The following is a 25,911-nucleotide window of genomic DNA, read 5'->3' as shown; positions in this document are numbered from 1 at the left end:
ACAGCTGCTTAATGGATTCCCTACGACAGTAGGAAGTAACAATGCCTTCTCTTTTATAGCATGTGTCTATAGCTCGGTGTTTTTCTTACAGCCTGAATGTAAAGCAAGCAGCGTATCTGCAAGGACGCTTCCTAGCGAAGGCATGGGAGAGCTGCAGCTTGGCATTTGTGCTGTGTCCTAACCTTAAACATGTTGACTACAAACATCTCTGATTTGTGATTCCCTAAGACCTGCAAGTGGAAATTGAGTGTTATATGTCCTTGCTGGTAAGGACTTCACCTCCTAGGCCTCTTCTTTGTGAACCTCTTTCTGTCCCTTACCTTGTGAGATAGGGCACCAAGCAAGTTGAAAGCTAAGGCTGTTAAGACCCATCCCTTCACTAAAGTAAAAATTGTCATTGAGGATGCCAAGTGCTGTCTAATAAATAACTTGGTATTAACAGCTAAGAAATACCTTGGTATTGACTTCCAGCAGACTGTACTTCACTGGAAAAAGTGTCTTGAGCATGAACTCTTTTCCTGTTGAACAACTCACCGATGCAAATCTCTATTTGAACAGCTGAGTGGCTGATGGACTAGCAGCCTGAGCATAGTTATTTGTCTAGTTCCTAAGGCTCAGGATGGTTCTCATTACTCATCTGGTTAAAGAATGTAATTTTTAACCAGTGGGCTAATCTTGTGTGCTGAACACACTAATAGATGCAGAAAAGACTTATTAGATCAAGCTATTCCCTGAAAAGAAAGGATAATAGCCTTGAAGAGAGGACATATCAGATCCTTAAAAGCTTATTTACCTAAAATAACCTCTGTACTATCAAACATCTGCACTGTATGCAGACAGATTGTTCTGTTTAGTGGAATCCCAGCCAAATAAAATATCCTCTACAGTTGACAATTACATTTGAGACAGAGTTCAGAGATAAAGGTTGGGAGGGAAGAAAGGAGAATGCTGGCTTGGCTACTGTACCAGGGCTGTGTTTTGAACCTTGGTAATACCTGATGACAGCCAGCATGATATTTACATTGCTGCATATACCATAAAGACAACTGACAGTGATTAAAAGGGAAGGATAAACCTTCTCCAGTAATATTGCTGTGTTTGGAAATGAGATGTTTGAGGCCTGCTTTCCATCGTGTAGAATTAACACTGCATTGCTGCAGTACCCTTTAAATTAGCCAGAGATGTTGGCTGGCATGAAATCAAATAAATATAATTGGTTTCAAACTGAAAATCTAATTTAGGCATGCTAATAGCATCTTAAGTAAACGTGGCAGGTCACGCAGGACTTGTGTAACTGGCCCTTGGAGCTTACTGTAGTTACTGCCGTGGGGAAAATGGTCTCAAAGGTGTTCCCCAAATCACCAGGGCACCTTGTGCAACTGGAGGGTGTTTGTATTTTCTGGTGGGGTTCTGATCACTTCCCTGCAGACTGCCAGTGTGTCAGTAGTGCGTCTGTCCTTTTCTTGAGGTGGGCTTCAGGTTAAATCATACCTGCTTAAAGGTATGATGGGGGTGTATGCTAGTTTGAACTAATTTGGGATATCCTAGGGGCTGCAGGAGGCTAGGTGTACAGTCAGCAGCAGCACCGTCTAGCACCCTCTCTTCCATGCTTTGGTGTTTGCAGTGGAAAGGTTGGGGAGAATATTGGATGGGCTGGTACTTGTCCCTGTTAATCCTTCTCTTCACTAATACCATCTGTGACCAGTGGCTTTTTCTCGTCTTTTTTTTTTTTTCTTGTATCTCTTGTTCTAGCATAGAATCTGATGGCTGGGCAGCTGCAGCTCTTTGCTGTATTCAGCGCTGCTTGGTGGTAGGGAGGTAGCTGAAAGCCTGGCTCAGCTGCACGCGCCATAAACCGGTGGCTGTAGGTGAAGCAGTTCATTGGCGAAATGAAACAGCAAAGTGACCCGGTGACAATTTCGTCAGATATCTTGCTGATGTGCTTTGCATGGCCAATCCTATTCCTCACCCACTTCCAGTCCTGGCCTGTGTTATATTGACAGGCTGACCGTTTTCTCTCAAAACCTGTCACTTTGGTGCTTAGCCTGTAAGGATTCCCAACCTGAATGTTTGCCGAACATGGGAAAACAGATGACGTTTTTCTGTGTTCAGAGCCGAAGAGATATCGAAAGAGTTTTGAGAGAACAATGCGGCATAGGGTGGAGTGAAAATTTCCATAAGGTTCCCCTTCCTTTCCTCAGAAATCTTGGCATTGAGTCGTGCAGTTTACAGTAGCTAGATCTCTCTACGGCTTAGAAATAGGAGTAATTTATTTATAATGTAGAGTTTGATGGGGCCATGGGGAGATGTACCCAGCCATGGCTATTGCCTATCAGTTGCTGATGGCTCTGAAAATGATATTGGACTTCTTACAAGTGAGAGGATATGGGTTTGTATTCCTCTTTTTTGAGTTTGAGAACTGAATTAAAGACCTGGGCAGTAAGTCTGCAGCATTGAGTGTTTCAGTATTGATGGACCACTGGAGGGAAGGCATGTCTAAACAAGTGCTGGTAGCACTGTGTGATCTTACTGGCTTACCATCGCTTTCCGCTGTACACGAAGCATTAGGAGTCCTGAGAAAGACATTGTCTTACATGGACAGAAACCTCTGGCCTCTGAACATGCTGCATGGTTTTCAGTGGTATTGTCAATAGCGAGAGCTCTCATCAAGATGGTGAATAATTCACTGTCAGCAAGTTTTATGTACAGCTCAAATATTTTGGCTGTATTTCTAATTCAATAGTTGAGTTTCAGAAATCTGCTTCTTATTTCTGAAATTCTTTGAACATGCTGGATTAATGCTGGAATATTAGTTGTGTGTTGGACACTGCAGGTACTAACATGAAATGATTGAGCAAAGATTCTAAGGCTTTGGGGAAAACATGTAATTGAGTCTTAACAACATAAATCCCTTGTGTGTGCATACCATTTGAAATAAATGGCCTCACAACTTGCACAGAATTGCAAACTACTTGAGCTGTGGCTATACTGGAATAACTCCGTATCAGGAATGAGTGGTGGAAAGGTGTCTGGGAGTGAGTGTGGCTGTGTTGGTGCAGCTCTTGGAGCTTCCTGGGGGTAGGTGCATGTCTGTACTCCCCATGTTACTGGGGTGCGGGGAGCTCTGCTCACTCTTGTGATTTTGTAGCTTTTTTGTCATCTTGGCCATGGATTGTTCTGCTGCTGCTTTAGTTTCCCACAGGCTTTCCAAGCAGGCACAGAACAAAACTGAGTGAATTCTCCCTCACTGGTTTCACTGTTGTGTGCAGTCTTTCTAACAGCAGCATTCAGAGTCGGCTTGCTGTTTGGGTTCGCTCTGAGGAGTGCTAGAAACACCAGAGTCGTCTTCTGCTGATTCAGGGCTGTAACTTCACTTCTAGCATCGTTAATATTTGCAATGCTCTTCCTGCAGTACTGGGCTGAGTAGATGACACTTTCCTGTGAAAGCCTTCCCCTCGCTATGGGTTAGCAGATTTTTTTCATCCCCTCTGTGGCAGTACTAGGAATATCTCTGAGTCCCATTACAAATTCCCTTTGGTTTTATTGCTGGTATTTGTAATTGTCGGTGTGGATTGCGTCTTCCGTTTTGTAGTAGGAAATTGACAAGTAGTGGGGAGATGGCTTGAAGAACTATGACTGTATTCAAGGACCATCAACATTGCATTACTTTATTCTTCCTGAATCCTGGTGCTTGCACCAGAAGACTTTTGACATCCAGTGGACTCTTCTTACCAAGTCCTGCTTGGGGAAACAGGTATTTCCATCCTGTACTGAGCTGGCTACAAATTTAAGAGTAGGCTTTTTTGCTAGCTTGTTTTTAGAAGAGGCTCATTCTTTGCAAGAGGGCTCCCTTCTCACCATAAACCTCAAATGAGGTGGAGAAAATAGAGGCATAACTTTGCCTTCATAGCAAGTGGACCAAACAATGCAAGATCAGTCTGAGTTTGCAATCTGGTGTTTAATGTCTGGTTTAATTAGATCTGTATCTGCCCTGTGCTCTGTAAGAGCCCTTAAGAAATTCTATTCCTAGTTTTGTAGCTTTTTTTTATTGCTGTATTGTCCTTGGAACAAGTAACCACAGAGCAGAGCTCCCACAGCTCTTTGGCATGAGGCTGTCAGAGTTGAAGCATCCAGAGATGGAGGTTACTGTCCCTGTGCCTGCAGTGGCAGGCGTGAATACTGAGTCTGTGTTTTAAGGGTCTCCTGGGCTTTGGGTGTCCTGTTTGTGTGATCTGGAGTGAGGACCATGAATGTCACATCCTTGACCAAGAGACCTTAGCATGTGTGTGTGATTCCACAACTGCATCTTCTGCTCGTTGTTATAGACGTGTAATCCCATAAAAAGATGTGGAGTGAAGCAAACATGTCTCCTTCTTTTGCTGCTTCTGCAGCTGATCACAACAGGGTGATTTCTTTGGTTGGTGTAGCCAGCAGGGTATAAGACAAACCCTTTGAGAGATCATGCCAGAGCCCACAGGACATGGTTCTGAATTTTTATCTTTTTTTTACCTGAAACTGGATACCTGGAGCCTGAGAGCCATTGCTTGGTCCAGAGCAGCCTCGCAGGGAAGTGTTTTGTGTGCATTGTTCATAAGAGGAAAACCCGGGGGCACAATTATAAACAGAGCCTGCGTCACGAGCGGCTTTCTGGCACTGCACTCCAGATAGTGGAGGATGGATTCCAGATCTTGCTTAAAAATAGAGAGCTTGTGTGTGTGCTGGAGAACGGTGAAAGGAGAGGGCAGGGTTGTGCGGAGGTGTTCAGCTGAGCATGGCCTAATGCTAAAGGAGACTTGAGAATATGACTTATGGGGGCAGGCTGGGAGAGCTGGGTTTCTTCAGCCTTAGAAGAGTGAGCTAAAGGGGGGATGTTGTTGCTGTCCTCAGCTATCTAGTGGGAAGTTACAGAAGAGATGAAGCTGGACTCTACAGAGGTGCATGGTGAAAGGCCATAGTTGTGAGTGATGTTGGGAAATCTGATTAGATAGTGCAGTGGAAAAAAGCTTTACCATGTGGGTGGTCAAACACAGGACCAGCCAAAAAGATTGTAGAAGTATCTATTGTTAAAGATATTCAAAATTGGACTGAATTTTATGGTGAGGAACCTGATCTAACTTAGGATTTGGCCCTGCTTTCAGCAGTAGAGTGGACTAGAGGCCTCCAGAGGTTCCTTCTGACCTAAATTGCTTGTAACATTCACTTGACCCTGGAAGAGCGTATTTTCTCTAACAGGGGGCATTTGATACCACATTAAGATAAAGGCTAATGCTCCAAGACTGTTGTGGAAGATGTCCTCTGTTGATTGAAACAGCTTTGTGAGCAATTGAGTTACCTTGAGGGGAAATTTTCACATCTCCCAGGGTACCTGAAACTCAGTTTCCAGTAGTGGGATGGATTTAAAGCTTGGGCAACACTGTTTTGTGAGCACTGTTTCTATGTCACTACTTTAAATTGCCATTGCACGTGGTGGGGGAATACTGTTCTAGAGCCAGGATGTGATGTTTGTCTTGTGACCATTTGGCATGTCTGTTCCCATTGCTTAAGCAGTTATCTCTGCCAAAAGGACCTCTGGCTTCAATTGCATTTGCCTGGGAGGAGGCATCAGTGCAATTCATCCCAGTCTTACTGGGAAAGCTGCAATGTCCTTATGTGGCTGCAAAGATTCAGTTAACTTTGGAAACAAAGTGTGTATGAATGTGCTGTGTCTTCAGCTCAGTCCTCTGTGTTTCCGCTCCTCCAAGTAGCCTTGAAATCATTGGTTTCCATTAACTTTAACAGATATCTCAGAGGTTTTTGTTTCTTTGTTGTGGTTTTTTTTTTTGTTTTTGTTTTTTTTTAAAGGAAGCTTCATATAAGTTATGTGACAGCAAGTGACTGCAGAAGAGGTGGCATCCAGTCTCCCTTGAAGGCTGGTGGGGGACTTCTGTGGGGAGTTCAGATGAACTTAAGGAGAAGTTCAGGCTGAAGCTCTGGGTACTGAATGTACAGGGAGCATGGATCCAGGGGACCAGAGGAGTTAATGTGGAAAATCAGGCTTCAGTAACTGAGTGCTTCGGGAGTTTTTGATTTGGGTTGTTTTCATCCTTTCAGAGGTTGGTTTTATTTCAGAAAGAACCATTTAATCATAGAAACATGAAAGAAGCAAGGGTTAGAAAGGGTATGTTTTCCTCCTTAGGCAGTGTTTCCTAAAGCAGGTCGTGACCCTCTTATGCAGGAATTTTGCAGCTGCTATCCTAAGGGTTGGAACTGTATCTGAGAGCCTACAGAGGGAAAGCAGGGGGTATTAGATCCTAATACCCACTTGGGGGTCTCTTTCCTCCCCCCCAGCCCTCAACAAAATGATCTCCTGCTTTTCAGGAATAAAGCAGCAAGCATTTGGCTGTGCCCAGTTGTTCATTGTTTTGCTAAGCTGTTATGCTGGAAGGGATTAACTAGAGAGTGAATTTTCTCCGAAAGCTGATCTTGAGGGAGGTGGAGGGAAGAGCCGCAGCACTGACCTTGATCAAAGTGTCTTGAGGTGGGGAGCAAGCATGAACTGAACACAGGAACATTAACCAGGTGCTGCCCACAGTGTTGCAGCTGAGCAGTGTGTGGGACTGCAGTTGGCTCTGATCGCAGCAGATCTGTGTCTGCTGGGAGAGTTGGTTTAAGTTGTGCTACCATAGCACAAGCTACCCTTGTGTTTTTCTGCTCATTGAACGTGCTTCATAGCAGCTAGGGAAATCATTTCTCTCCCCACCTTTCCCCGTGTATTTTTTACCTGCTCCAAAACTTTAAAAAAGTTCCTTGCTGGGCTTTTTCTTTTTCTCTTCATTGGTGTCGTCACCTCTATCTATGCTTGTTTTCACTTAGCAATGCGTTAAGCATCCTTGCTACAGCTTCTATCCTTTTCCTTCTCTTGCCACGTTGGAATTCCATAAACCAATTGTATGGCTGCAAAGCCTGAAGTGGCCGTGTTGCTATGTTTTCTGTACTCTTCAAAGAAGCATGGAAACCCGTCTTTGTTTGGTCCCAGAAGCATGGCACACTGCTGCTGCTACCAAAGAGCAGCTTGCTTGTGGCACATCATTCTGCAGCTTGGCTTAATCCTTGCTTGATACGCTTTTGAGATTTCATTGTTTCTCTATAATTAAGTGCTACAGAGGAGCTGAAAGAAATGACGAATTAGTGGGAGAGGGGGGAGTGGGGAGAGCAGGTGGTGATCGAACTGAAGAGAGCTGCCAGAAAAGTAGGAGCAGCAGGGAATTAAACGGGAGGAGTCTCGAGTTTGGATGATTCCCTGCCATGCGCCCAGAAGGATTTAGCTTGGGATTTCATTACTGTTCAAATAATGCCGTACACTGATAACAGATCAGGTCCCTGTAGGCTGGGGCATTGTCCAAACACTTAGTGAGAAGCAGTTTTTGCCCTGAAGTCCTAGCAAGCATCGATCGGGCAGGCTTGAGAACTGGGAAGGAGCTGTAGCATGCATCGTCCTGCTTTTAATTAGTCTGCATCTATTGTTTCTGGCAGTAACATCTTAAAACAAAAAAAACCACCATAAAGCCATTCTTTGTGTAGTCACTTCTATAAAACTCCGGACTTCACTGTCATCTTGTGAAACATTTGGTCTACAGTAGTGGTATCGTATCATGTCTGGACTGTAAGAACCATCTCTTGACAGTCATGTTTACACCAACTGGGTTTAACTGGCACAGAAATCCTGGTGTGTCATGTTGTGGGGGGAACCAGATACATGCTGAAACTACTGAATGTCTGAGATATCCAGTCTTTGAGCACAGATGCTCTTATGTTGATAAAGATCATGCAGGTAGCTTTGGAGATGAAAATATGCACCACAAAACTAACTGAAGAGTGAAAAGGACAAAACAGTCCTCTCAGGTGCACAGGCATATATTCTTACGGCATCTGGCTTGTTTTTTCAGTCTCCTTCCATTATTGTGCACCAAGATGTCTGAAGAAGGAAATCATAATAGTGGTGCTTTGAATGTGTCAGCAGCAACATTTCTTCCAGGTTCTAACTCTTTCCAAAGGAATGATACAGGCACAAGTGTTTGGGGTTTTTTTTTGTTTTTTTTTTTTTCCTGACTTCCAAAAGGCTGTTGCTGTAGGGGGAGACCACCAGTGCTAGGAAATGCAAACTCACTTCTGCCTTTCGTCACCACTTCTGTATGCTCTGCTGCCTTTATCTTGAGTCACTTTGTGTGTTTTCACTTTTTTTTTCCCCCAAAGAAGCAGCAAAAAAATTGAGAGAAGCAGGTACTGGGTGGAGAGGAGCAGGTCAGCGCAACCCAGGATTCCCAGTGGGCGGGAATATCTCTGTGCTGGGGCTGCTGCTTTTGTGTTGGAGTCCTGCACCTGCTACCTGCTGGGCAAAGTGATCACAGGGAGTGTATGTGGAGACTTGTTTTTGGGATGTTTGTCCTGTGCTTAATGTTGTGTATTTCAGCCCTGATTCTGGCAGTCTAGCTGAACTTGGCTGTCAAAACCTCCTCCCCTTGCTTTTTCTGAGTGCTTTTTGTTAAATGCCTGCCTAGACTATTCCATCATCTCATCCTTTGCTTGAGACTGTGCTTATGGCACTCAAACTTTGTTTTCAAAGTCCCTTGTAAATATTCTTGCCCCTATTGCTATCCTTTTCTTCCACCCAAGCTTCTCCTGGTAGCTTTGTTTTGCCCTGTGCTATGAATAGTCTCTGAAAATTAATATATGTGCAAGTAATAAATGGCCTCACTCTTGACATTCTTAAAAAACCATTTACTTCATGAAATATTCAGCTTTCGCAACCTTGCTGTTTTGTGCTCTGCACGTAGCTGACTTCTGCCATTAAAATGTAAACTCTTTAAGTGCAGGGAATCAACTGGCAAGCTGATGCTATTGTCTGGGGTACACTTGCAATACCATATAAAGTGAAGTGAAATTCCTGTAGCTCCACTGTAGCAGGTACTGGTTGAAGGTTAGAGGAGCAGAGTCCCACAGTTCAGGGCTTTGTAATTTACTTCAGTGTGACTCTGGATGGAGGTTTTTCCTGTATCTTTCAGGGCTGGATTTCAAGATCTTTCCCCGACCTGGCACTTTATTCGAGTCCGACTGTTACTTGGTGCAACTTGCTGCAAGAAGAGTATTGATGGTGGTTGTAGGGAGCTTCAGTAGCCTTTCTTTGAAGATGAAATTGAAAGCTTTTGCCCCCAGTTTATCTGAATGTACTAGAAAAAAATAGTTTGCGAAAATGTGCTTTACCTCTATTACAGAATCTGGAAGTAGTTTTTATAGTGTTAAGAATAGGAGAACCTGGTAAAATAGGACTGTTACTCCAAAATGCAGAATAGCTGTTCTCATCTCCCTCACCAGCCCAAACAGGCTCAAGAGTTATGCCCGAGATAATGAACAAAATAGCTGTGGTTCATTTTTAATAGTGTTTTTTTAGCTATTGGCAATGGGAAGTTCTTGAGCCATTTTCCACCTATCCTGCCCCCTTTTTTATTAATTTGAATTTATTCCTTTCTAGTGAAGTGTGTAAATGCGGGGAACCAAGATGAAGGTGGAAGGTGGAGCAACAAGGTGTCCTATTGATGAGATGTGAATGTTGCAACTATTTCTGGAGGCCAACAAATACAGGCTTAACATCGACTAGATTTTAAGTCTCACTGTTGCAAACTGCTTTTAATATCAAAGGATATGATATTTCTGAGCACTTTAAATCCAGAACTCTCATCCCTACTTCTAGCAGTTTGAACAACTGTACATTAATATGTGATATTTTTGCCCTATTGGAATTTAAACGTTCTCTGGCTGTGGTTTTCAACCCAGACACTGAAGCAGTGTGCTACTATGTGAGAACTGGAGCTGAACAGGCTTGAATGAAGGCTACCTCATGTCTTTGCATAAAATGAGGAGAGACGAGAACAGCAATTAGTACATAAAAATATTTGAAAAATCTCATTAATCTTGGTAGCAAAGAGTGTGGCTTGTTTTGACACTTTGGGTGAACACATCAGGTTAAAAGTCTGTGTGACCTCAGTGGCCTTTCTTTTAAAAGCATATGAGAAGAATCACTCCTCTGTTATAAGTAAGTTGGAATCTGGAGGTTTTTTTTTGTCTGCAGAGTTGTAATGATCCCTGCAAGGGATCATAAAGATCCACTTGTTTTCGTTTGGTTAGCCCACCACTTCAGTGTTGCAGCTGAGCTGACATACTGAGTTGCACAGACCTGGAGTGGAGAGTGTGTTTGGGTTGCCTTCACTGGGTTTTCACCTGGCTCTGCTGTCTTTACTAACTGGCACTTGTAATTTTGTTGTCTGCCCTCCCTTACTTTCTGTTGAAGTCCTGTAAGGTGATGCTAACTGTCTGTCTTTTTCACCCACAGGGAGTGGAGCAACTGCAGTGGTGCAGGCAGCCTTCTGCACTCCAAAGAAGGAGAAGGTAGCAATTAAACGGATCAATCTTGAGAAGTGTCAGACAAGCATGGATGAACTCCTGGTATGCAATCAAAATTGTCTGGGGAGTTGTATTTCAGTTAGCATAATCTCTGTGTTTGCTGAGTGCCTTAAACAACCTTTCTTTCAAGGCCCAGTTGGATGGGGCTTTGAGCAACCTGGTCAAGTGGAAGGTGTCCCTGCCCGTGGAAGGTGTCCCTGCCCATGGCAGGGGAGGTTGGGACTAGATGATCTTTAAGTTCCCTTCCAACCCAAACCATTCTACGTTTCTGTGATTTCTTGAGGTGGGGTGAGTGTGAGGAGACTTGACTGATTTCACTGGAGGCACTTCAGTTGTCCTGGTTGTGGGACACAGTACTTAAAAAGTTAAGAAGATCAACTGTTGGAGAACTTCAGACTATTTGTTTAGAGCTAAGCACTTTGTATAATCCCTTTGTTTTGAACAGAGTTAATGTGGGTAGAGCTGAGCTTCACACTTGCACAAGAGCTCTGCAGTTTGAGGGGGATCCAGAGCTACATGCTTCCAGAATCTTTGAAATTCAAGGGAATGGTTTCTTTACCTTTCCTGCAGTTCTTTACATTATTTTTTTCCCCTTCACCTGTAAAGAGAAAAACTGAATGAATTAGCTCTTGTTACTAATCTCTTTCTGGCAGGGGTTGAGGAAAGGCAGTGAGATGAGGCCTTGTACCACCTTTCCTTTTAAAGCACCTCTCTAGGATTTTTTTTAATCCTACCTGTCTGTCTTTCCACTTGCATCTTGACAGCTTCTGTAGTGTTACCTCAGGCACTTGTTTTGGTGATTGCAATTAAAAAGTAGAACAGAGACAGAATTCAGGAGTCCTGGCTAGCTCTACGCTTGTATGATCCTCAGCAAGTCACTTGAAGTTCCAGTATCCATCTAGTGACCAATGCTACTTTTTCATTATAGGTATCTGCAAATCTGCTCTTGTAAAGAGGAAAGGCTCTATCCAAGCTGTCACATTTTAGTGTGCCTGTGAAGGGTTGTGTGTAGGACTCTTACAGTGACCTGCGTTCAAATCCTCTTATGGCTCATGCTAGTGTAGGAGATTGAGATCTCTTCCCTCTTCACAGTTGGTCTTTTTGTCCTGATATCAACCCTTGGTATTCTTTTCAAGTCTTTTATGTGGTTTGTCCGTACTGCTCTGCCTCAGTTGTATTGCAAACTGTATTGTTGTGACGTCGTAATTGAGATTGTTAGTCTTTGAGTAACTGCCAATTTCAGCTAAAAGGGTTAGGTTCAGAAAGATATGCTGCGGAGACTTGGCATGTAATTTTAGATAAGTACTTCTAATTGCGTATTTTAAATCTCTGGCTGACCCGTTCCTGACAATGATTTTTCTTGTTATGGGTAGGACTGCAATGAATTGCTGTTGTCAGCTCTCTTAAGCTTCCAGTTTTGTGACCAGATCTAGTGTGGATCCTTCTGCAGGCTTGTGTATGGAACTAGATATTCTTGAACTTAAAATCATGGAGAGGTGGAGGGGGGAAAAAGATGGTTCTGAGCTGTAGCGGCTTCCTGGGGCAGTGGTTGCCAAGGTAGATGTGTTGGGTGAAAAAGCGTTTTTCCTGGGTTTGTTCTGAATTTGTCAGTTTATTGGATGTTGTTTCCCAGTGAGAGAGCCGAAAGGATGGAAACTACAGAATTCCTTGCTCTCTGCTCTTACCTTCCCTACTTTGTATCTTGTCACCATATTTGCTTCTTCCCCAAAGTAAATATTTACAAGGCTGAAAAGCTTGAGGTCTCCCTTCATGGCAGTTTCCCCATTCAGTTTAATTACCTTTTTTGAGCAACTACTTGTTATTGCAGGATCAGGGTTTTTTGTCTTCCAAAAAACATAAATCTAAGTCCCTGCAGATACAGTGGTTTTAAGAAGCAAGTGCAAAGAGAAATACGATGAGTTCATGCTGGGGTATGTTATGCCCCCTCCTTGCTTTCTCCTCTTCCCCAATGCAGTTAAAAGCATGAACTTGGGCTTTTATTAGATCCATTATGCTTCTATTGCGCTGAAGGTATCTGAGCACAATAGTCAGCTTATGGTAAACTTTGATGTACTGCCTGGGGTCAAGACAATGCTCTTGTGTTACAGCACTGCCCAGTCATCAGGCAGTGGGATAGAAAAGGGAAAATTGTTCTTAAATTCTTTTTTATTTTTTTTTTATACAGTGCTTCAGACCCATAGACTTCTCTGTTGAAGCAAACTTGTTTACTCCCAGAATCTGCCTAGTAAAGAGGGTAAAACAGTGTGATGTTGCTTGGGAGAGGGTAGGGAGATCGGCAAACAGTTCTGCCATCAGTAAGGATGACTTGTTTCTTCTATGACTCTTTCAGTGTCCATGCCACTTAATGGCTGGCGCTTGTATTTCTTGGGATGAAGAAGAGGAGGAAGGTTAGTTTGGAGCGGGGTTTGGAAATGTCGAGTAAGTGGCTCTACCGCTAGCTGAATGATTGAGTGGCCTTCAGCTTCCTTTGAGCTTCTATAGGAGCAGGTGCTGTCACGACCCAGACTGGACAGACCAGGGAGTCGTGTTTAATTTGAAATTCCCTCGGGCTAAATTAAGGTGAAAGGACACCAAACGATCAGTTACAAGATTTTATTCATGACAAAAGCAAACTGAAGTGGGGAGGCGTGGTAGTAGGTGGCAGGGTTTCTCACAACAGGAATTGGCATAAGACTACTTTTGTAAACCATGTAACCATATACATCAATTCAGGGAATAAGGAGATCCCTCCTGTTGAGTCACGAGGTTCAGAGCAGACCCCCTTGCTTTCCAGACTCCTCCTCAGAGAAGGGTCTAGGGGCGGTTGGATCCACTCTTAGTCTCAGACTTGGTCAACGGTTCATATCTTGAAACGGCTGAGGTGTGGGGATTGTGGAAAAGGAAAAGGAGAGAGAGAAAAAGGAAGAGAGAAAGACTTCACTGGTCCTGGGTCTAGCATTGGTTTGGTCAGCTGAGGTGTCTAGTCAGCCAAGGGGTCCAGTCCCAGTGGGCTTGCGTGCCCGGGGCTTCAGTTTGTGTCCTTTTATCATCCTTGCCCCTCCTTTGGGCGGGCACCCGAACTCGTCAGCTTAATGAGCAGTTTGTGAGCCTTTGGGCTTGGGGGTCCTTTGTGGAGTAACTTCTCCTTCCCTGCAGACACTGCCATTGTTTGATCTTTGTATCAGAACAGCTTATCAGACCGAGGAGCTGGGCACCCTCCAGCACACCTTCCCCCTCCTGTTGCTGATGTCTGAGCTGATGGGCTTTTCACCTTGGTTCCTTGCTGTGCAGGGTTTGTCTTTAAGCAGAACTTGCCCCACCACAATGTTTGAGACATTAATTCTTTCAGTCTCTCACAGGTGCCCAGAGGCCAGGGAATCTGGGACCACCTCCTAACTTGTGGAGGTGCCATGCTTAGGGTGATTAAGTGGTATATTGATCTTGATCCGTGTATCTCAACATACACTTGAGCCGTGTGGGTGGTGAGGGATAACCTGCATGCTTTGCAAACACTGCGTGACATTCTAGGTTAATGCAATGGATTAATTTATTGCTGCTACAGGGTACAGAAACATAGGAAAGACTGATTTTGTTGCTTCGTGAGCAAACCAAGTCCAAGGGCATTCAGCTCTTCAGCAGAAGTGCTAATTGCTTTAAAGAACATAGGCAGGAGTAATGCAGTGCAGAGGCGTGGCTCTTTCTAGCCCAGCTGCTAAATTCGGTGATATTAGTCAGAAATTTATTTCAGTGCTTGATTTTTATATTTTTCCCTGAACATTTTTTTGAATGCTCCCAGATCTTTCCTAGACTGCATGTGGGGAAGCTGGAAGGGAAGTACAACGTAGCTTATAATGATTCTTACTCACTGGTGTGACTGGGAGTGGAGTGTAAGGAGGGGTGGTCAAATACAGTGTTGTGTATAATTGGTCTTGGACTGTTTGATTTGTTACTGAAGTTACACTTCTTACTTGTATCGCAACACAGTAGTTAACAAACTTATGCAGCATTTGGTGTGTGTTTGAAAACAGTCTGCTCAGGTGGTGTGTTTCACAGCTGGACACTGTTCACTGCTGTGTTTTGCTCTTACCTCTCTTTTTCTTTGTGGGATGCTTGTTGGGATGCTGGTTGTGTTGCTGCTGTTGCTGATCCTTGAAACATAGTGGTGTAACATCTGTGTCAAAATAACCATGCTTCAAGCTTTTTTCAAGTGTTTTCTTGTTTTAAAGAGCTATTGGTCTAAAAGGCTTTGAATCTCCCTTCTGTCCAGCAAACTCTGCTTCATTTTCATGCAATTAAAGCTGAGTTAGCTTTCTTTCATCAGATTTTTTTTTTTCCTCCATGCTTTGAGTAGCAGATGATGTGGGTTGTCAGCTTAGCAGTTAGGAGGAATGTTGAATGGCAGAGATGGGAACATAAGCTATGGGGTATTTCACATTGGGCTTTCCCAGCTGGGGGGGAACTGCTGCCTGTTTAGTTCCTAGGGTGGTTCAACAGGAGATGGGTTCAGGAAGGAGCATGGGAGGTGTGGTGTTGCTGCTCCTAGGAAGATACTCCAAACTCTTCCTAGTCCAGAGACTGATAGGACTGGACCTGACAGGTCTACATATGAGGAGTGAAGTGAAGGTACTATTCTTCCACTGCTATGGTCAGAGAGCACTTAAGGAAGCCGAGGGAACAAGTTTAACTCCAATAAAAAGAAATGTTGTTTTGAATTTCATGGAATTAACCTGGGGAGCTTGCTGCCAATAATATGGAGATCAAACATTGCATGAGATTAAATAAATCAACCTATAGCTGAGAAGGTTAAATTAGATAGGATTTAAAAAAAGGATTATGAACTTCCCTGGTTTAAAGCATAAGCCAACTGTTAACTGCCCTAGCTTAGTCAGAAGTCTTCCCTCTGGGCAGATAATTGTGTAACTGCTTGTTATAGGGTTTTACACCTTCTTTTGAAGACTTGGACAGGATATTGAACTGGCTTTGATCAGTCAGAGTAGTTCCTACAAGTGGATTAAGCAGACTATAAGGTTGTTGGGAACAAAGCAGCAGGCTGCTGTAGAAGTAGTACAGATATTTCATCCATGCCTGTCATTTTATGGGAACTGCCATTATAAATCCATTTCCAGTCCTGAGGACCTTCACACTTGCTCCAGGGGAAAAAGTCCGGAAGCGTCAATGCCAGAGAGTCCAATGTATAATGCGTGGCTTCTGCATGGTTATTTGATATGCCATGTAAAGTGTTTTCTTGCATGATGGGATTGCAGCTTTACAGAAGACTTAAACCTAAGCTGTGTATGGCTTGGTTGTACTGTTTCTCAAAGCAGCAACAACAGAAGTCTTAATTACTGTGCTGGTTGAAGGTGGAGATTTTTTTGGAGGGTAAAGTTCAGTATGAACATTAAGGTAAAGGTGGGTGAAATCCTGAACATAGAATGTCTTTCTTCACTTGGAGTGGATGAGTTATGAGATGGTGCATGTAAATAATTTTACAGAGTTTGCAACTGACTGTGTGTACTAATCACAAATCTGAAGGTTGTCAAACTGTAAACACTGGGTATTGATCTGAACAACAATAAGGGCCAGTGATATGTTAGTTGGCTAAGTGGGTAAAGCTGGCTTCGCTTGTATCTGAGATGAGTCAGTCACTTGCCTGGTCACTTTGTGGCTAAAACCAATAAAAAATGGGCACCTATGCATTGCTACACCGTAGCAGTTTTAAACATCTGCTTCCTTCAGTACCTTGTCACTAATACTGCAGACTTTGACAGAGGGGATGACCACTGAATGATGCTGAAGAATAGCCATTGAAATGGGCAACTGCTGAGTGACTGGCCATGAGGGTGGTTTGTTCCCATCACCAAAGATTAATTTATGGATGAAAACTTTATATCCCTTTCAGAATTGTGTCTTTTCCACTGTTGCTCTGGGTGGGCTAATCTAATGCCTTTTTAATTCTGGCACTCTATCTCCTGTAGCCACATTTTGAGGTAAGGAGTTGAACTGGATAATCTAGACATGGAATTTGGATCAGAATGTCTGATTTTGAGCTCTGTGCTTTTCCCCATGTCCTTCAAAAAATGCCTCTCAAGTTGATTATAGTAGGGGAACATGGGTGCTTTTTCTGCAGATGTTTAGAAAGGCTAATGAATTAATATTCTCAGTTTTTACAGCCTTTTAGTTAAACCATTAGAATTTTACTTGGAGCAAAATCTGAAGTTATGGCTGCCTCTAGGAACAGAGCTTTAAATCCTACTTTGAAAGGATGAAGAAGAGTTTTAATGCCTTATACCTCGAGATTTCAGCTACGAGTTAAGTTCTTTGCCAGCCATAGTTGGAGCACTGGTGTATTCAAGGGGGAGATCACATCTGACCTGCTTTTATTTTCCCCCAGGCATGCTTTCCCTCCCCAGTTCTCTTATGGTCATGATTGTCTTCGAATAGGGTAGCCAAGCTGACAGCTTTCTGGATTCCTCTGAACTTGCAGGTAGCCACATAAAAGCAGAATGCTGCTGTGTTGTATCTCTTGAGTTCACGTCAACATGTAGGAAGTAAAACTAAATAACGCATGATTTTCATCCTTGTATTTGAGAGCAAGTGTCTTTGAAACATGCCTCAGGGGCAGATAAACATGAAGAGTAGAAGGTGATGATGTGAACAGAAAATACCAGTAAGAAAGTTGAGCTAGTCGCTTAAACACAGCCTTGCGTGCTTTGTATCTCTGCTCCTATTAACTCAACTTCAGTTGTATGTCAGCGGGCAAATAAATGCACTTCCAAAATAGCAGATCTCCAGAAGTATGTCTGACTTACAGGAGACTAATAGGTTTCTTATGATTCTAAATTATACTTCACAGCAGTTTTATTAGTGTTTCAGAAGCCTTGAAATGCTTCTTTTATTGCCTGCAGAAGTACTGAAAGCATTCATCAGAACCCTTAATGGAAGACATGGAGGCCTTTATAGCTAATCCCAGTCTATTTGCTTTTGGTATTTGACAGTGCAGATATTTTTAATATCTAGCCCAGGGTGAGCATGTAACCATCTCCAAACCATTGCCTGTGTCTAGACATGTTTTTATCAGTAATTCATTCTCCATAGCTGAGCAGAAGGCAGTGTAATTTATGGATCCTGAAATGGGGGACTGGCAGTAAGACTCATAACTGAGGCCATCTAGTGTGAGGGGTGTCGGTGTGTAAGCAACTGGATGGAAGAGCTGTCTACCATCTGGATCTGTGAATAGTTTGAGGGCTCTTTATCAAGTAACCCATGACTGTTGGCAGAGCAGGAATAAAGCAACATTTCCAGCTTTAAAACCTGTATATAGCAGCCCAAATAAATTCTGATGATTAGCCTGACATTATTACAGAGGTATAGAAATTGTTGAGCCTTCTATTAGGAGTCTTCCAGTGTGGTCTTGATGCTAGTCAAAATGAGGGGAGCACAGTTGTAACTTGGTTATTTCTTCTTTGTGTAATTTGGGGATAGCAGTCTTGTTAGGGAGGAGGCAGGGAGAGGAAATCTTTGCCTGCTATGACTTTGTCATGTTTGAAGAGCAGCCAACTCTCTGAAAAACTTTGGAAATAGTATTAAAGCTGTGCTTACTACACACAGAAGGGCTGTTGCTGCATTTTATCCCCTCCTGCTCCCTTTTTCTGTAAGCGTGCTTTTGAGCAGAGCTCCCTGGTGATCCTTGACTGGGATTCCTGCCTTAACTATAGCTCTTCAGACCTTTCATTTGTACTGCTGTAGCACAGACTGTTGTATGTATGACAGAATTGGCTTGGTTTCAATTATGCGAGGAAGCATTTTAACCACAAAGCTCACTGTGATTTGCCATGATCAGTTAAAACAATTGTATGTGTTGAGCTTCCAGGATGTTGGTACCCTCTATGGGGGTGAAGAGGAATGAAGCTTTGATGTAGCCTGGTGGGAGATAGGCTAGAAAACTATTGAAAATGGGGTGGGGGTCTGTGGGTGAGAGGGGAAAGTCTGCCTGACTGCTGCTCTTTCTTACTGGTAATAATGTAAAAACACTGGAATTGTGATGCAATTAATTATTCAGAGCTGTGCTACACTGTGTGAGAAATGGTTTAATCTGCCTGTGTTACACATCCACTAGCTGATGGAGGTGTTTAATTGTATAGATCAAGTTTGTGATTATTTATTTTCCCTCTTTGTGGACTAAAGCATATGATAGACTTGAGCTTTTTTTTTTTTAAACTGTGCTTCCCAGCTGGGGGAGCAGACTATGGTAATGAATTAGAGAGGAAGTTCTTGGAAAACAATAAAATACTAACTAAGCATCACAGAATGCCTGCAAAATGCTGTAGTACAGAGCTGCTCGAATGGCAAAGATCTGATCCAGGTCTAGGCTGTTAACTAAACTTGGTCCAGACTTTGTCTCACTGACTCCTGAATTCCGGTGGGATACACTAATATATAAAATATGCAATGTTTGTGTATATTTCTTGTACTACTTTCTTGATCTCCGGGGGAGCTGGTTCAAAATATCGTGAGTGGTCTAGCTAAGAAAAGATAAAAACAGCTCTTCTAGATCATTTCTGAATGGTGGGTTTGGGGCAGGTCTGGCTGATGGGATGATTAACCCGTCGATGTCCTGCTTGCTTTTTTCCACTCTGGTGCCACTTGTGCATGTGTGTGGTTTTTTTTTTTTTTTTTAATTGTCAGAAAAGTTAGGCACCTGGATTTGCTTGCATGTTTAAAAGGGGAAAAAAAAAATCTTTAAAATTGATTTAAATCTTTAGGCTGAATGCTAATTTCAGGCTCGGGGACCAAGATTGTGTCAGGCTTATGGATCCCTTAACTAGGGACTCAGTCCAGTGCTCTGAGCAAGTCCAAAATGATCCTAGGGTAAGCGCATGAGTTCAAAACTCTGAGCCTAATGAGTTTTGAAAGGTTGTGTGAATCAAAAGTGTTGCACTTCTGTTTACAGACAGCAGCCCAGAGCTTCCCAACCAGCTGGGTTTTGTGCAAGGAGTATGACAGGGCACAAACCAATCACTGAGTCTGACCTGTGTTATCCATGGCCCTACTTCTCATCCATCCCCTGTTAGAAGTTTGAAGCAGGGAAGTAAAAAACATTTTTGTTGCCAGCTTTATCTGTCAAGGTTTCTTCACAATGCAAGAAACCCCCTAACTAGAAGGCATTAGAAAACTCCAAAGGTGCTGGTTTATTTCCTTTTAGAAAACTAGCTTGATACAAGTGAGTGCTTGCAAGGAAGGGAGCTGGAGCTGTCAGCATGCAAAGGATATTGTTTCAGGCTGTATTTATTTTCATGGAGTGGTGTTTAGTCAGCGAGTATGCTACACTGAGGTGAATAGCCTACTCCCTACTCTTCAAATATCTGTTTCTGTTTAGAAGGGCTCTTCTTTAATCTGCTTATTGGAGTTTCCTGGAAAGTTGGTGCTTCTGGGGAAAGCAGAAAGAGGAACTAATTGTGTTTGATTCCTCAAATGTACCTACTCCCTGAAAAGCAGTATTGAAGTGGATAATTCAACATTAGCATGTTTCTTTGTAGCTGTGATTCCCAGCTAAACCCTTGCCAAGGGGGAAGCAATGTGCCTTTACACTACACTTAGTCACAAGCAGAGCTTTGCATATAAGCAGGAGAAGTATATGCTGCATCTGTGGGGTGTCCTAGACATGGGTGAATCCTTCTCAGAGCTTTCTGTCATACTTTGGTACCAGGGAGGTCTTGTGCTTAGAGGGAGGAAAGGATCAGGGTGTGAAGGCCCCTTGCTCTCCTCCTTCCCTGTGTGTTTGGGATTATGGCGCTCGGCTGAGTCTGTGTCATGGGAGGGGGGCTAACAGTGAAAAGTGGCATCCACGTGTTCAGTGAAGGAATGCCTTAGTTGAGAGCAGAAGTTCAGGATATCAGGGGATGAGTGTCTGGCGTGGGTGATGCTGGAGGGTACAACTTGACAGGTTAGGGGGCTTGGCTGAAGCACAAAGACCCAGCTGGGTGTAGTGCAGGGTGCCAGGCTTGGCTTAATAGATGGCTTTTGTCTATGGACAGTCAAGGAACTCCGAGGCTTTCTGTCCAAACTGGTGATTTGTGCTTGCATAATGAAAAATCAGTCAATGCTTTCTGTGGTGTTGTTCTGCCCATAACTTGGAAAACCTCAACCCTTAACCCATAACCAAATCTAAGAATAAGCACAGTCAAAACTCAATTTAACATCTGAGCATATTTCATATTGTATGCCATCTGTAGTAGCTAACAACTTTCTAATCTTGATTTCTCTTTTCCAGTATGACAAAAGATATAGCTGTCCTTTGTGCCTTCAACCTGATTGAGCTAAGCCATCTGCTTTCCTACTGGGAAGAAACATTAGGAACAAGAGGCCTTTTTTTTCCCCAGAGGCAAATATTTCCCTTTCTCATCCAAATGATAGACTTCAACAGATTAAGCATCTGTTGTGTAATGTCTCACTGAAAGGAGTCATCATGAACTTCTTAGGTAACAAACTGGTGTGAATTTTCAGGAATATTCTGCTGTAGCTCCGTGCAGGTGTTTTGATTATGACCACTTTGTTGCCCTTGCCAAGGGGTTTTTGGTCAACTTTTTCTTTCTTCTAGACAGATGGGAAGAGTACCCTAAAATACCTTTGGGCCCTAGTACAATGCCAGCTGAGTGTTAAGAGTATTTCTGGATTTTCTACTTACAGGTTCTAGGTATAATTTTTCTTTGTACCTTCTTTGAACGCTGTGTCTTGAGGAAGATAACCTGTGCCCAAGGAATAGTAATAACTGGGTCCAACTGCTAATGCTTTATTTGTCTCTACAGAAAGAAATCCAAGCCATGAGTCAGTGCCATCACCCCAACATTGTATCTTACTACACATCGTTCGTGGTGAAAGATGAGCTTTGGCTGGTGATGAAGTTACTTAGTGGAGGTGAGTGAGTGAATTTCTTTACCCTAAAAGACAATGTAAAATGCTGTCTTCCTGTAATACCCTTTCCCTTGTTTACGTCCTAAGCTTCCCACTTGTGAATTAAGGCATTTCATAGAATTGTTGGAAAAGACCTTTAAGATCATCAAGTCCAACTGTTAACCTAGTACTGCCAAGTCCACCACTAAACCATGTCCCTAAGTGCCACATCTACACGTCTTCTAAATACCTCCAGGGATGGTGACTCTACCACTTCCCTGGGCAGCCTGTTCCAATGCTTGACAATCTTTTCTGTGAAGGAATTTTTCCTAATATTCAATCCAAACCTCCCCTGCTGCAACTTGAGGCCATCTTCTCTTGTCCTATCGCTTGTTACTTAGGAGAAGAGACCGACCCCCACCTCGTTACAACCTCCTTTCAGGTAGTTGTAGGGAGCGATAAGGTCTCCCTCAGCCTCCTTTTCTCCAGGCTAAACAACCCCAGTTCCCTCAGCCACTATTCATAAGACTTGTGCTCTAGACTCTTCCCCAGCTTTGTTGCCCTTCTCTGGACACGCTCCAGCACTTCAGTGTCTTTCCTGTAGCGAGGGGCCCAAAACTGAACATAGTACTCGAGGTGCGGCCTCACCAGTGCCGAGTACAGGGGGACAACCACTTCCCTAGTCCTTCTGGCCACACTGTTTCTGATACAAGCCAGGATTCTTGGCCACCTGGGCACACCAGTGGTCATGTTCAGCTCCCTGTCGACCAATACCCCCAGGTTCTTTTCTTCTAGGCAGCTTTCCAGCCACTCTTCCCCAAGCCCGTAGCGCTGCATGGGGTTGTTGTGACCCAAGTGCAGGACCCAGCACTGAGCCTTGTTGAACCTCATACAGTTGGCCTCGGCCCATTGATCCAGCTTGTCCAGATCCCTCTGCAGAGCCTTCCTACCCTTGAGCAGATCAAGACTTCCGCCCAGCTTTGTGTCATTGGGAGACTTACTGAGGGTGTGCTCAATCCCCTTGTCCAGATCATTGATAAAGATACTGAGTCCTGGGGAACACCACTTGTGACTGGCTGTCAGCTGGATTTAACTCCATTCACTGCAACTCTTTGGGCCTGGCCATCCAGCCAGTTTTTTACCCAGTGAAGAGTACACCCATCCAAGCCTTGAGCAGCCTGTTTCTCCAGGAGAATGCTGCAGGAAATGGTGACAAAAGCTTTACTAAAGTCTAGGTAGACAACATCCACAGCCTTTCCCTCATCCATTAAGTGGGCCATCTTGTCATAGAAGGAGATCAGGTTAGTCAAGCAGGACCTGCCTTTCATAAACCCATGCTGACTGGGCCTGATCACTTGGTTGTCCTGTATGTCCCATGTGATGGTCTCAAGATGGTCTGCTCCATAACCTTCCCTGGCACCAAGGTCAGACTGACAGGCCTGTAGTTCCCTGGATCCTCCTTCTAGCCCTTCAGATGGGTGTCACATCTGCTAACTTCCAGTCAACTGGGACCTCCCCAGTTAGCCAGGACTGCTGATAAATCATGGAAAGAGGGTGGCTAGGTGAGCACTCCTGCCAGCTCCCTTAGTACCCTTGGGTGGATCCCATCTGGCCCCACGGACTTGTGTGTGTCAAAGTGGTGTAGCAGGTTGTAACTATTTCCCCTTGGATTATGGGGGCTTCTTTCTGCTCCCTGTCTTCCAGCTCAGGGGGCTGGGTAAATATTAATAAAATAAATATTTGAAATAAATATTTGAATAAAAATATTTAACTTCAACCCATTCAGCTCAGAAATAGCTTCTCATGTTATGTACATTAGTAGTATCACCTAACTACATGTTGGTGCTAGCTTTTTTTTCCCTCCTATTTTGTATATTTGACAGTATTTCGTAGAGTTATTTTGTATTTTTTTTGCTGAATGACTCACTTGAATATTTGAAAACTGGGGTGTATGACTTCAGACATTGACTAGAGAAACTTCAGTGCAGGTGTAGTAGTTGAAACCATCCTAAGCTTCTAGAAAATAAATCTCACTATCATCTTCTCAAATGATGGGTCTGAAACAGTGCTTCTCCGGTCATGTTAGCAAAAGTTTCTTCATCTTGCTCTGTAAGCCTAGGATAAGCTTTTGAACTAGAGAAGTGTGCAGCTAACTCCACTGAGCCCAACCATTTCCACTAGCTTTATCGTGAGAATTGCAGCTCCTCTTGCAAGGCTGGTTCCTTGACCTTTTTCTCACTTCCAGCTTGGAGGCCTGCATAGTGCTGATGGCTTGTTGGCAACCAGCCATTCTATTGATTTTAACTTATTTACATGTTGGCTGCCCTTATGAGGAACTTTAAATCACCTGTATTTTGGGCAGAGCTACTCATATAATGTCAGTATATGGCCGTAAAAAGGGAGGAGAACATCAGTGTGGGTGCAGCTTGATTTGTATAGTGTCAATCCTCAGAGCTTGGATTACTTTGCACACTTGTTCTAGTTGACAAAATAACTGGGAATGCTTGGGGCAATTCCAAATTACTGCCTAGTTAACACAGAGCTAGGGAAACTTCCCCCTTCTGGATTTATTCTCTGACACTGGAGAAACACTCTTTTTTTGAGAGAGAGAGAGAGAGTTTGAAAACTTATCAGTAATGCTTTATTTGATGTCATAATATTTTCCAGGATCCCTGCTTGAGTTACAGTCGAGACAAGAAATGGAATCAAGTTCTGGATGATAACACAGAGGACTGTTGCTAAATCTTAGGCCTGTCTTTAGGAAGACTTGATTTTCCTGGCACCCTAGTGAAAATGAATTGAAAGCTGAAAAAAACCAAACCCTGTTTTCTTGCTTTTTAAAAAAACCTTCTTGGATTCTCTGTTCTTGGCTTAATACCGAGGACTGTAAAATGCCAGAAGATGATGTGGAAAAATCTGGCTAAACCTGTTGGCTTTTTCCACAAGAGCTTGACAATGACCATAAAACATGTGTCTTTGAAATTCTTTAGAGAATTTTAGCAGTTCTCTTGGGGACAATGAAATTTCATGCCAGCTTAAGTCTGTCTTAAAGGTTTTTTAATGTCTCATGTGCTCATGTGTCATTAAGCAATAGCCTCTCTCTTCTTGGAGGGATATATAACAGGTCATTAAAGATACAATGGCTGTTTGTGTGTAGAAAAGAATCCCTTGCCAGCTTAGTGCAAGTAGTTTTGCTGTGTGTATAAAAAGTGTATCTATGGGAAGGTTTCCACAACATGAGGAAATAGCATTTCAGGGGTGCAGGAGAGGCAGCAGCAATGTTCTTCGCCTTTTTCAGGAGAGTACACAATCTCTTTGAAGAAAATGCACAGCTGACTTAGCTAGTATTTTCACAGTGGTTTTCTGTCAGAACCAAGTCAGGATTAGGCTCATCCTTGAACCTCCAAATGTTGTTTCTGTTTGTCCTCATTTTTCTGTTGTTTTTTTGTATGTACGCTGGGAAAAAATCAAACTATGGACCGTCTTTTCATTATCAATGTACCATAAATGTAAAGACCACACTGGAATATTTCTGGAAAAATAATCATTGCTTCAGAACCAGCCTCTTGGTGATGTGAATGATGACCTGCTTTTCATTTAATATTCACTCTGAATGGGCTTTTATGTTATACAGACTGATAATTGACCCTTGTGCAGCTCTGGCATTAAGTAGGGTACTTTCAGTAAAGTAGTGCTATGAGATCTCACTGCTGCTTACTCTGTTGTATATGCTGAAGACTAGGGTCATACAATAAAAGATGGACTAGTAGCAGTGTAACCCCACCCGCCCCCCCTAACATTTCTGTGAGCCAGTGTTAAATTTTCTCACTTAAAGTGAATCATTTGGGGTCTGGGGGAATTGCTAAAATAGACGGAAGGAATTTGAGAATGACCTGTCACTGCTTTTTATGCAGGAGGATACCTTGAGAGGTATTTTTGAGCTGTTTTCACTTTATACTTTTTTCATGGCTATACTTCAGAAATCTCATTTTAGATTTCATAGGCAAATTCTACACAACAATCTTGAAGATGGGCGAAGAAACTTGTGTATTGGAGTTTTCTGACTGAAGAGCTTTTTCATTCATTTTTAATGAGGCTATTTCCAGTTGTCTTTAGGCTGAGTGATTTATGTAACAAGAGACACTTTTAAAACTGCTTCTCATTCCTTTCAGCTTATTTATCAGTAATAAAGTGGCTAGTTTTGTGGTCATCTGTCATCCAGTGGGAAAAATAATGATCTGAGTTTCTCAACAGGAAAAACTTTTGAGCTGTCCGGAAAGGAAAAAAAATTAACAGGCTGCAGCCTAGCTCTTCCATTCCATCTAACTATTCAGAGAGCGTGGACTGAGACTTGTACATCCCAGTAAGCACATATGAAAACTTTTTTGATGTCCATTCTGCATGTTGATTGTGGCTCTTGTGCTTGAGACTTTCTTCTGGGTAAAAGTTCAGGATCTTTCTGCTTCTCTTCCATCAGTGTCAGTCTATGCTGGCGTGTGTTTTCAGGCTGAAACTAGTTTTAATTTCAGCCTACTTACACTGACCTTATTACTTTGATAAACAGCCCACAAGACAGATTGGTCT

The 25,911-nt window shown here is 43.1% G+C and overlaps 1 protein-coding gene across 2 annotated transcripts in view; it reads left to right on the top strand.

Moving 5' to 3' along the window:
• Nucleotides 1-25,911, top strand: part of OXSR1 (oxidative stress responsive kinase 1) — a 93,855-nt gene that overhangs the window by 8,859 nt on the left and 59,085 nt on the right. For both annotated transcript variants that reach the window (XM_069778277.1, XM_069778276.1), the window contains exons 2-3: nt 10,367-10,479; nt 21,243-21,351. In XM_069778277.1, coding sequence (XP_069634378.1) covers nt 10,367-10,479; nt 21,243-21,351 — 222 coding nt within the window. The remainder of the gene's footprint in view (nt 1-10,366; nt 10,480-21,242; nt 21,352-25,911) is intronic.

The sequence above is a fragment of the Haliaeetus albicilla genome, chromosome 2, assembly GCF_947461875.1.
Source record: "Haliaeetus albicilla chromosome 2, bHalAlb1.1, whole genome shotgun sequence".
NCBI classification, from domain to species: domain Eukaryota; kingdom Metazoa; phylum Chordata; class Aves; order Accipitriformes; family Accipitridae; genus Haliaeetus; species Haliaeetus albicilla.
Note: the sequence above shows the minus strand (reverse complement) of the source record. Positions and strands in the feature narration are given on the sequence as shown.